General features: G+C 41.2%; 2 protein-coding genes and 1 non-coding gene across 3 annotated transcripts in view; all 3 read right to left on the bottom strand.

Moving 5' to 3' along the window:
• Positions 1–399: 399 nt before the first annotated feature.
• On the bottom strand, positions 400–5,108 carry rps13 (ribosomal protein S13). The gene is made up of 6 exons (XM_058075469.2): positions 4,999–5,108; positions 4,511–4,559; positions 4,361–4,439; positions 990–1,159; positions 806–906; positions 400–471 (listed from the first exon to the last, which is right to left on the bottom strand). The coding sequence occupies exons 1-6, from the start codon at positions 5,019–5,021 to the stop codon at positions 438–440; spliced, it is 456 nt and encodes a 151-aa protein (XP_057931452.1). The 5' UTR covers positions 5,022–5,108; the 3' UTR covers positions 400–437.
• Positions 565–695, bottom strand: LOC131131745 (small nucleolar RNA SNORA19). The gene has a single exon (XR_009130249.2). It is a non-coding gene; the product is annotated as a small nucleolar RNA SNORA19 (small nucleolar RNA).
• An 870-nt stretch (positions 5,109–5,978) lies between the features above and the next one.
• pik3c2a (phosphatidylinositol-4-phosphate 3-kinase, catalytic subunit type 2 alpha) overlaps positions 5,979–12,465 on the bottom strand; it is a 37,103-nt gene continuing 30,616 nt past the window's right edge. The window contains exons 28-33 of the mRNA XM_058075559.2: positions 12,335–12,459; positions 10,670–10,787; positions 10,477–10,558; positions 10,251–10,357; positions 10,030–10,155; positions 5,979–7,555 (exon numbers count right to left, since the gene is read on the bottom strand). Of these exons, the coding sequence (XP_057931542.2) occupies positions 7,373–7,555; positions 10,030–10,155; positions 10,251–10,357; positions 10,477–10,558; positions 10,670–10,787; positions 12,335–12,459 (741 nt within the window). The 3' untranslated portion in view covers positions 5,979–7,372. The remainder of the gene's footprint in view (positions 7,556–10,029; positions 10,156–10,250; positions 10,358–10,476; positions 10,559–10,669; positions 10,788–12,334; positions 12,460–12,465) is intronic.

Raw genomic sequence — 12,465 nt, forward strand, 5'->3', positions numbered from 1 at the left:
ATTACCCACTAAAAGTGGGATAACTTTTGCAATAGATAAGGCATCTTACCACGGAATTAGCTCATCCCTAGTCAGAATAAAGATGAATGTTGCATCTCAGTATGTAGCTTGAAACGCCATGGGGGAAGAAGTAGTAAATGAGGGTAACTTAATGTCAGCCGACAAATGTCTATGACTTCTACAGTGATGCTAACGCAATCAACCCAAATTACCTTAGTGATCAACAGGTAGGTTGTGATCAATGTAATGGGCACACGTTTTAGATGCTGTAACTGAAAAAGGAAAATCCCTTTGCAATTGAAAAAAATTAACACTTCTACAAACCTGATGTTGCGTAAAACTACACAAATATAGATCAATACAAAGAAAGAATTTTAACAAATTAAAATACAAGAAAACTTCCAATTGAATCTTTCATTTATTTGAAAAAAAGAAGTTTATGCCACCAGAGCAGAAGCTGTAGAGGATTCACTGTGAATGGAAAGAGAAAATCATTAGAACAGAAAGAGGGAATAGTATGGGAAACAAAGTTAAAACTGTTGCACTGAAGCAATGAAATGTAAATTCTGTGTGAAGGGGACTGGCAGAGGCAGCACCAATGAGCCATTCTGCTAATTTACCTCCAATGTTGTTGTTGCACAACAGAAATATCACAACTCTCGGGAAGAGGGAGAGCAGGACAATGAATTGTGCCATTTGTAAAAAGTAATAATACAGTACAACTCTATGTTAAGACAATACATCCATCCTTAGATGCAAATCGGAAGATATTTAGAGTTAGTTTATACTATGAGTCTATACGTACTACTTCCAGTTGGGGGCCAGAACTCTCTTGGTCTTGTAGTAACGGGCCAGCCTGTGAATTCTGCTTTCGATGAGAATCAGACGGAACTTAGCATCCTTGTCCTACATGTGGAGAAGCACACGGTTTGGACTCCAGCCTGCTCTTCCAAACAGAAATACAACAACTCAAGTGGTGGACACTGCACCTTTCTGTTTCTCTCCAGATGCTTCCTGACAGCCACAGCCTTCTTGATGAGGTGATACAGGTCCTCGGGCAGGTCAGGGGCCAGGCCCTTGGACTTGAGGATCCTAAGGATCTTGTTGCCAGTGACAAAACGGACCTGGGCGACACCGTGCGAGTCCCTCAGAATGACACCTGCACAATGTGAGACATGATTAGCAACAATGGACATGTCCTGACATCACTGCTTGAATGCTAGCAAAATTTCAACTCTTCATGTATCACCAAGTGGCATTGCACATTTAAATGTCTCAGGAAACAATGGGCTTTGAAGTCATGCACAGAAAACATTTAAACTTCAGCTAAGGGGTGATGACAAGAATGTGAAATGTGAACCACGGAACAGAAATGTAAATTTCAACCCACGTAGTTTGCACTCACTGTGCAGTTTAATATGGCTTGCCATGTTTAATCAAAATATTGAGAAGAACAGTAAGTAATATGTACAATTGTGGCCACTGCTAGTCATCAGCAATGTTACATTGATGAGACATTACTTGCATTAAATTAGCCATCAAATCTAATAAGCTTAAAATTTAAAAAATGGAGGCCAGCTGGTTAGCTCGGTAGATTGCTACAGTTTTGTTAAACCAGCAGCAGTCTCATCACTTCAGGGATCCTGTAGCCTCTGTACAAGTAGTGCGTGATGTTATGACAGACAATACTCGATTAATCCCTTTGGGATATGTAGCACTGTTTAAAGTAAAATAGAAGAAAGTATAAAATAAAATAAATCTAAAAACTCAAAAAGAGACACCATAGACATACAGTGAAGAAAATAAGTATTTGAACACCCTGCTATTTTGCTATTTCTCCCACTTAGAAATCATGGAGGGGTCTGAAATTTTCATCGTAGGTGCATGTCCACTGTGAGAGAGATAAACTAAAAAGAAAAATCCAGAAATCACAATGCATGATTTTTTAACAATTTATTTGTGTGATACAGCTGCAAATAAGTATTTGAACACCTGTGTATCATCTAGAATTCTGACCCTGAAAGACCTGTTAGTCTGCCCATTAGAAGTCCACCTGCACTCCATGTATCATCCTGAATCAGATGCACCTGTTTGAGGTCGTTAGCTGCATAAAGACACCTGTCCACCCCATACAATCAGTAAGACTTTAACTTGTAACATGGCGAAGACCAAAGAGCTGTCCAAAGACACCAGAGACAAAATTGTACACCTCCACAAGGCTGGAAAGGGCTACGGAGCAATTACCAAGCAGCTTGGTGAAAAAAGGTCCACTGTTGGAGCTATCATTAGAAAATGGAAGAAGCTAAACATGACGGTCAATCTCAATCGGAGTGGAGCCCCATGCAAGATATCACCTCGTGGGGTCTCAATGATTCTAAGAAAGGTGAGGAATCAGCCCAGAACTACACGACAGGACTTGGTCAATGACCTGAAAAGAGCTGGGACCACCGTTTCCAAGGTTACTGTAGGTAATACACTAAGACGTCATGATGTGAAATCATGCATGGCACGAAAGGTTCCCCTGCTTAAACCAGCACATGTCAAGGCCCGTCTTAAGTTTGCATATGACCATTTGGATGATACAGAGGAGTCATGGGAGAAAGTTGTATGGTCAGATGAGACCAAAATAGAACTTTTTGGTCATAATTCCAATAAGCGTGTTTGGAGGAAGAAGAATGAAGAGTACAATCCGAAGAACACCATCCCTACTGTGAAGCATGGGGGTGGTAGCATCATGCTTTGGGGGTGTTTTTCTGCACATGGGACAGGACGAGTGCACTGCATTAAAGAGAGGATGACTGGGGCCGTGTATTGTGAGATTTTGGGGAACAACCTCCTTCCCTCTGTCAGAGCATTGAAGATGGGTCGTGGCTGGGTCTTCCAACACGACAACGACCCGAAGCACACAGCCAGGAAAACCAAGGAGTGGCTCCGTAAGAAGCATATCAAGGTTCTAGCATGGCCCAGCCAGTCTCCAGACCTGAACCCAATCGAAAATCTTTGGAGGGAGCTCAAACTCCGTGTTTCTCAGCGACAGCCCAGAAACCTGACTGATCTAGAGAAGATCTGTGTGGAGGAGTGGGCCAAGATCCCTCCTGCAGTGTGTGCAAACCTGGTGAAAAACTACAGGAAACGTTTGACCTCTGTAATAGCAAACAAAGGCTACTGTACCAAATATTAACATTCATTTTCTCAGGTGTTCAAATACTTGTTAGCAGCTGTATCACACAAATAAATTGTTAAAAAATCATGCATTGTGATTTCTGGATTTTTCTTTTTAGTTTATCTCTCTCACAGTGGACATGCACCTACGATGAAAATTTCAGACCCCTCCATGATTTCTAAGTGGGAGAAATAGCAAAATAGCAGGGTGTTCAAATACTTATTTTCTTCACTGTACATACTTATATATACGTTGCATACTTACTATTATATATATATATATAATATATATTATATATTGTATTATTGCCAACAAAGCTAGCAGTATCATTGCAGTGTATGCAAGTATGGCAGATTATATATATACACATACACACACACACATATATATATCGTATTATTATGTCAACAAAGCTAGCAGTATCGTTGCAGTGTATGCAAGTATGGCAGATTATTAGACTCACTGTCCTGTATGTCAGTCAAGTTGGAAACGGAAACATATTCTTTTTTTCACTTTTCTGACCTACAAATGTATTCTCTTGTTTAAACAATGCCAAAGTGTCAAAAAATGAGGCTTGCGCATTTGGAAGTGAGCCATGAAAGAAGTTTTGGATGCTCAACATGCTGGGTTTTACAGTTTTTTTTCTAAGCACGATGTGCTATTAATGTCAACGAGATCCGGACTGCCTTCCAGCTGGTCCTGATCCAGTCCAGCTTGACGCAAAGTGCCACTCACACTGACTCCAGTAGGCAGTACAGCCAGTGTCCCCTCTTGCTGCGGAAACCGTGCTCACAGGAGCAGACATTCACACGATAACTACACTTATATAGAGGAAGTTCTTGTAAACTACATCCATACTTGCCTGCACAGTGTCTTTTATGAAAACTTAAAGGACACCGCTCTGAACGTAAAAAACGGTAGTCCAATCTCAATTCAAAGCAACAAAATGGTGATTCCATTTTTTTTGCAGGATTGTGTATCCCTAATATACACTTTAAGCATCCATTTTAACATTTTCAATGTGGAAACACTCAACCAGGATAGGCTCCAGCATATCCACAACCCTTGTGGGGATAAGCAGCATAGAAGATGAATGGATAATGTGGGGTGTCATCTCCCGAGCACTCAGTCATGTCCATAGCATGAGTGCTGTACATGTAATTACATACCTATGCACAGCCACATAGGTTGACTTACCAATCTGAGATGGGGTCAGACCCTTTTTAGCCAGCTTGAAAATCTGCTCTTTGACGTCATCGGATGTCAGCTTCAGCCACTGGATGAGGAAAATAACAGTTTTAACTATATGACATGCGCATAAGTGCATAGTGAATGCTGCCTACTCACAGTTGGGACACTGCGCCTGTATGGCAGAGCAGACTGGGACAAGCCCTTTCTGTTGGGAGGAAGTAAACACATAGTTGTCAAAGCAAATACAAAATAAATGTGTAATAACATCGTGGTTGGCGGCTGGCGGCGGCCATTTATAGTTGCTGTGCAAGTCCAGGTTAGCCTCAATGTGACATTTAGCACATTTTGGTTTAATGCCACGACCAAATAAGACTGTGTATAGGCTACATTTGTGCTGTCTGTTTACTATGTATTAGTTGTACTTTTAAAATGGAGCAGGGATGCAGTGTCGGCTAATGCTAGCTAACACGAGGCTAACAGTAGACATAGCGTCTTTTTTTCCACGGTTTTCGGGCTTCTTGGACGACGTTTAAAGGTTCACCTCGGCCAGTTTCTACTCGTAAGCAGTTAAGAATGCCCACACTGGCGTTAGAACCAAGCTGTGTACAAAAGAGCGACTGTAAAAGCTAAAAAATCACGCTTACCCGGGAGCGTGCATGCGACCCATGATGGCGGTAGAGGAAGAGAGGCCGCACACACGAAACAAGATGGTGCTTTGCGCTTGCGCCGGAAGTGACGCAATTTGAGAGGCACGCGTTTGACGCGAGCTCGTGCCGTTTTATTCATGCTAATTTCTATAGCGCTGTTAAACATTTTGTCATTTATATTTTAAGTGAAGTATTATTGTATACAATTATGTGTAAATCATAAAAATAAAATTAGGCACCACGGCTCAGTCTACAATCAGTTACTTACGTCACACGGTACACATAAACGCTTGACTTCCTGAGTTTTGAAAGTGTTACACTGTGCCAAATCGATTACTTTATGATTTTAATACTTAATTGCCTGGCGACCAGTTCGGGGTGTACCCCGTCTATTGCCCAAAGGCAGCTGGGATAGGCTCCAGCATGCCCGCGACTCTCGTGAGGATAAGCGGCATAGAAAACGGATGGATTCCATGTTGTTAAGTGCAACATCCGGGTACTGGTAGTGCACTACATTCTGTCGTATTTCTCAGCAAAAATATGCTTCAGTGAACGCACTTAAAAGGTTCCAAGTGCGGAAGTGCGCCAATTTTATCACGATTAGCGTCACAGATGACATTCTTTCTGCCTGTCATTATTCTGTAATAATCCTCTAAGAAAATTGTACTCGTTTGTAATCAGTATTTTACTGATATTTATACAATTCATAATTAGTGGGATATATTGTACAGTTAAGATCAATGAACGTTGGTACTATATTATTACCCAACCAAATCATTGTCATTATAGTAGATTAAAGCACATAATTATCAATTTTTAAGTCAAAAGTCAAAAACGCCAACTATAGAAAACTCTATAAAACATTAATACATTTTATCTATACAATATAAGCTATAGAATAGGAACACATTTAATGTAATTCCCGTGTAATTTGTCACAATGGATTCATGCTATGTGCAGGAAAAGCAAAGGAGACACTTGTTTGAAAAACATTTAATTTGCTTCAGGAAAGAGGGATTACAGTACACACGCTGATCCGTTGGAGTTACTGGTCACCAATTAAGAATAAATAACTGGCCGTGTTAATACAAACTCACACACAAAAGAGTGGAGCAAGGTGTATTAATATCAAAGTGAGTGTCACTTTTGCATAAAACATCATTGTCTTGTAGATGTGCGAAGAACACACTTTATTAACAACTCTACTGTGAGTTAGCGACGAGGGGAGAAGTTCTTCTTGTTCCCTTTTTGTGTGTGAAAGTGTTTTTTTTTTTTAGCTAAAAGTGCTAATCTGTGACACCCACAAAGTTCATAGTGAATCAGAAGGCACTTTAAGCGAGTGCTCTTCCATCGCTGGAAAAGATGTGACTTCATTAGCAGAATGGGCCAACTATGGCGGTGATAATCCTCTTCCCCAGTGTGCTGTTGGGCTCTTAATACCTGGTAGTGTGCACGTAGTTACATAATAGGAACTTTACAGAAAATATATATATATATTTCTCTTGTGACATGAATAAAAATATATTTAGCAATAAGGCCAAGTTAAAAGAGATGAAACCCTTTTCTCATTCACCTGGAATTTGGAAAAACCTTGTTGCCTTTCCACCAAAGTTACCCAGGTAAAAAAATAACCCTCAGATCCCTATCATTCCCTGTGAAGTACCTAATAGAGGGTGGGTCTTTTCAGAATCCGAGGCACTTTTGAGTGGCCTGATTTCCAAATACCAAAACGTCCAGAACTTTGAGGTTGCAAACCACACAGATGACCAGGAAGTATTTTCCCCGGTAAATAAGCTCTTGGAAAGGTGGAGGTGGAGGTGAGTAAGGCGGCTAGGTTTTGCCGCACAAATAATCACATTTGGCACATTTATGAGGGAATCCTTTAGTTGATGATTGGAATCCAATACGTCCTACAATGACCTACAAGTGTCTGCGGTAAAAGCAGCAAACTGAAAATAAACAAGGAAAATGTAAAAACAAAAAAAAAATGTAACCACCATTTGTTCTAGTTCTTAAAAAATAAACATGTCTAATCTATCTCTCTCTATATATATTTATTTACTGTATATTTACTCTTGTGTAGGTGAGCAGTTTTGGTCCTCTAATATCAAAATGTACAAAATATTACAGCTTCTTTGTTAAGCTTCAGGAGGAGAGCAGCGATTGTTTGTCACAGAAACAATCTGCATGAGTGAGAGTCGAGCCCGTTCCCATTCGTTTTTTTTCATGACTTCAGGTCACCGTCATATCTAAAATCTTCTGATCAGCACATTGATTAGTCAAAAGAGATCAGTTGGCTGGGTCTTAATGAAAAGGTCTCTCTCCAAGTAGGCCTGCCTTGACCGCATCGAATAAGCTACGACAGGCAGGTTTAGAAGTACGGCACAGTGGTCAGCTTGTACCACTTGACTGTCTCCTTGCCGAGGTCAAAGTCTTTGAGGCGGAGCGTGATGCCGCCCAGGAAGTAGTTTTCACGCAGGGACTCTGCGCTGAGCACACTGAGCTGCAGCTCGCGAAGGCCCAGCGTCTCCTTGCTGTAGCCGCTGTACACCAGCTGAGGAGCAAGAAGAGGGGTTGCATTAACATAACTAACACAAGTTATTAGCAATATTTGGAACATGCTTTCTAATAACTTACAGTGGCGAGTCTGGCATCTATTTTGACTCTAGAGCCGCATTTGAGCACATTTATGCTGTTTGTAATGTCAATACTACGACTACTACTATATTCATTGTTATACATGGAGCACATACAGTGCATCCGGAAAGTATTCACAGCGCTTCACTTTTTCTACATTTTGTCATGTTACAGCCTCATTCCAAACTGAATTAAATTAATATCTTACCTCAAAATTCTACACAAAATACTCCATTATGACAATGTGAAAAAGGGTTTTTTTGACATGTTTTGAATTTATTAAAAATAGAAAACAAAAAAATCCCATTTACATAAGTATTCACAGCCTTTGCCATGAAGCTCAAAATTTAGCTCAGGTGCATCTTTTTTCCACTGATCATCCTTGAGATCTTTCTACAGCTTAATTGGAGTCCACCTGCAGTAAATTCAGTTGATTGGACATGATTTGGAAATATAATAACTGTCTATATAAGGTCCCACAGTTGACTGTGCATGTCAGAGCACAAACACCAAGCATGAAGTCAAAAGAACTGTCTGTAGACCTGCGAGACAGGATTGTCTTGAGGCACAAATCTGGGGAAGGATACAGAAAAAATTCTGCTGCTTTGAAGGTCCCAATGAGCACAGTGGCCTCCATTATTCGTAAATGGAAGACGTTTGGAACCACCAGGACTCTTCCTAGAGCTGGCCGGCCTTCTAAACTGAGCGATCGGGGAAGAAGGGCCTTAGTCAGGGAGGTGACCAAGGCCCTGATGGTCACTCTACCATACAGGCCTGATTGGTGGATTGCTGCAGAGATGGTTGTCCTTCTGGAAGGCTCTCCTCTCTCCACAGAGAAACGCTGGAGCTCTGACAGAGTGACCATCAGGGCCTTGGTCACCTCCCTGACTAAAGCCCTTCTTCCCCGATCGCTCAGTTTAGAAGGCCGGCCAGCTCTAGGAAGAGTCCTGGTGGTTCCAAACGTCTTCCATTTACGAATAATGGAGGCCACTGTGCTCATTGGGACCTTCAAAGCAGCAGAAATTTTTCTGTATCCTTCCCCAGATTTGTGCCTAAAGACAATCCTGTCTCGCAGGTCTACAGACAGTTCTTTTGACTTCATGCTTGGTGTTTGTGCTCTGACATGCACAGTCAACTGTGGGACCTTATATAGACAGTTATTATATTTCCAAATCATGTCCAATCAACTGAATTTACTGCAGGTGGACTCCAATTAAGCTGTAGAAAGATCTCAAGGATGATCAGAGGAAAAAAGATGCACCTGAGCTCAATTTTGAGCTTCATGGCAAAGGCTGTGAATACTTATGTAAATGTGATTTTTTTGTTTTCTATTTTTAATAAATTCAAAACATGTCAAAAAAAACTTTTTTCACATTGTCATAATGGAGTATTTTGTGTAGAATTTTGAGGTAAGAGATTAATTTAATACAGTTTGGAATGAGGCTGTAACATGACAAAATGTAGAAAAAGTGAAGCGCTGTGAATACTTTCCGGATGCACTGTATCACATGATAGCACAACACAGTCCATGTACCCGTGTATAAACAAAACATGGTATAAGGCAGGGGTCTCAAACACACGGCCCGCGGTGCAGGACACTAGCTTGAGGCCTCTGCCTTGATATGAAAGTTTAATGTTAGTGCGGCCCGCGCAAGTTTGATATGGATGCTGTATGGTATCATGTACCCAGAAAAATTTATTACGTTTGATTAATGTTCATGTTAAAGGTTAAATAACTGTTAATAGTTATCCTCCCTATCCGTGTGGAAGTGGTAAGTTTTTGGCTTTTTAAGTTTAAAGGAAATAACTTGGAGGCTACCGTTTAGGTCGCTAGCTCTCTAGTTTGCGAGTTAGCATGTGTCTCAAGACCCTTTATTACTGATTCATTTATTTTCTTTATTCTTGATCTTATTTTGTGTAGAAAAATAAAAATGAAGATATTTGAGAACAGTGGAATGTTTTATCAGAGCTTTTCTTGTAAAAATCGGAACCAAAGCAAAGTTTATTCATTTTTCTGTTTTTAATAAATGCGTTTTTTTTTTTTTAGGGTCTCGCTCAAACCTTAGCTCCAGTGGCGCCCAGGTAAATTGAGTTTGAGACACCTGGTATAAGGGCTAATACTTTACAGACAATTTGGTTGTCTATTCATAGTTCCTCATTCGCTTGTTCTTTTTTCTCGTCAGCACAGATGTTCTACTGCATTCTTTGGGAGTGGGCTCCTACCTCAGTAGTGGTGTGAGGTGCTGCATCTACGCATTCATATTAGCTGCTACAATAACAATGCCGCTAGCTTGTTTTATATACAGGTCAGTTATGTAAATACAACATTGTTGGCGTTTTTTTTTTTTTTTTAGATCGAAATGCGTGTAGCTCTGGGTGAAGTTCTCTCACCATCTCGTTGAAAGTAGGGTTCCTGGTCTTCCTGGAGATCTTGGTCTTCCGCTTGGAGGACTTGTGTGGATCAGGGAGCAGGTACGTTTTCACGTACGGGTTGGGATCAGTTCCTTCTTCAGATACCTGAAACAGAATGTGGTGAAGTAGTGGGGGACAGAAGGGAATGGGACGTGTGCGAGAATGACAGGGCAGTGGTGTGTGTGTGTGTGTCTGTGTACCAGGTCTCTGATGTGCATGACCATGATGAAGAGGGTGCTGTTCCTGTACGAGATGGACAGTTTGACCTCGCCTTCCACACGGCCTGACGTGGGACTCAGTGGGGGCTCTGCAACAGCCCAACACCGTCTTTGTTATCTTGGGATTTAGTACATAAAACAGAACCAACAACCCCAACACCCAACTGCCATCTTTATGAGGACCATGCGGCGTAGAACATGTGCTTACCAGGAGCTTTAGAGGCTGCTTCCAAGCCTTCTGTTTTGTCATCTCGCGCCACTGGATGGAAGAAGGTGTAGATCAGGTCACACTGAAAGAGAACAGCATTAGAGGATGACAAATAAATAGACAACAGTTGATTTCATTTACTGATACTGTGGTGTGTGTGTGTGTGTGTGTGTGTGTGTGTGTGTGTGTGTACCTGAGTGACCTCAGAAGAGCTCCTCATCAGGTTGTGGATGTAGTTGCTCAGCTCCAGCTTCCTCTTGACGGCCACCTCCTTGATGTGGGTGCGACCCAGCACCATTTTATTCGGGAAACTGAAGACAAATCAACCAAAACTGTTCACATGACGTTAGTGTGTTAAGTTGGAAGTACAAGTATTATTTTTTGCATTGCCGTGAAATGAAACTCAATCTACAGGGTTCCCCTAAAGCAGGGGTCTCAAACTCAATTTACCTGGGGGCCACCGGAGCGAGGTTTTGGGTGAAGCCGGGCCGCATCAGGTTTTCAAAAAAACCCCAAAACGCATTTATTAAAAACTAGGAAAAAAATCAATTAAAAAAAACTATCTTCAATGCTTTTGCTTCTGCTATACCCTAACTTTTTCAGTACTTTGGTTCCGGTTTTGCACACCAAAATATCTGATAAAACATTCCACTGTTCTCAAATATCTTAATTTTTATTTTTCTATACACAAAATAAATAAACAAATTAAGAATAAAGACAATAAATCAATCAATCGGTAATAAGTAAAATAATAATAAAACAGCAAATAAGGAAAACGTAAGAAACCACATACAGTTGGTAGAAAAATTATTTTTTTCAGATTCAAATGTACAGATTAACAGTTATTTAACCTTTAACATGAACATTAATGAAACTTAATAATTTGACCCAATTAGCAAGTTAGCATCGCACTCAGTTCCATCTGGGAGCAGCGTGGTAACTTTAACAACATGTTTGATGAGATGCTTTATCTTGACGTGTATTTTCCCTTTTATTCCAAATCATTTCCTGCATTTATTTGTACCCAGCGTCATAAGCCTTTAGCTTCATTGCTTATCCAAAGCAAAACAGGGCGGGGTAACAGAGTAGGGTAACAGTATGGGCGGGGCTAAATCATGTTAATTGTGTCCGGTGTGCACACAGCTTTAAGCTGTCATTTCAACATTAAACTTTGGTCAAGGCGGGGGCATCAAACTAGCGTCTCGCGGGCCAACCGCAAGTTTGAGACCCCTGCCCTCAAGACTTTTAAAGGGGACCTATTATGTTGTTTCCAGTTTTCAGTTAGTATGTTGTATTCTCGTGTTAAACAATACCAATAATTGAATTTATTATACCACCCTCGGCCATCCCTGTGTGGAGTTTGCATGTTTTCCCCGTGCATGTGTGGGTTTTCTCCAGGTACTCCGGTTTCCTCCCACATTCCAAAAAAATGCTAGGTTAATTGGTGACTCCAAATTGTCCATAGGTATGAATGTGAGTGTGAATGGTTGTTTGTCTACATGTGCCCTGTGATTGGCTGGCGACCAGTCCAGGGTGTACCCCGCCTTTCGCCAAAGACAGCTGGGATAGGCTCTAGCACCCCCGCGACCCTCGTGAGGAAAGGCGGTAGAAAATGAATGAATGAATGTGTTATAGATTTTAAGTGAAACCTTATTTTTTTTGGTGTATTGTCCAGAATTTTAGGGACACCCTGTAGATCGGTCATCAAATAAATGTCAGAGTGGTACTGCATCAAAATCAGATGGCTTTTGCGTTTATTTTTATAAATGCGGGTTGGAGCTTCACTCGGCGCTCCAGCTGAATGTCAAGCTTGGCTATTTGAATTTAACATGAAAGCGGGAGGGTTGCTGAGGACTACCTGGGCAGCTTCCATAGGGGGAACAGGATAGTCAGTTTGTTGTGAAGCTCCTGAAACTCATCAAAAGTGCGGAAGACAAACTGGGGCTCATTCTGGCCGTCCCTGAGCAGCCTCACCACGTATGTCTACGC

The sequence above is a fragment of the Doryrhamphus excisus genome, linkage group LG1 (assembly GCF_037039965.1).
Source record: "Doryrhamphus excisus strain RoL-2023G ecotype Guam linkage group LG1, RoL_Dexc_Guam_v1.1, whole genome shotgun sequence".
NCBI lineage: Eukaryota > Metazoa > Chordata > Actinopteri > Syngnathiformes > Syngnathidae > Doryrhamphus > Doryrhamphus excisus.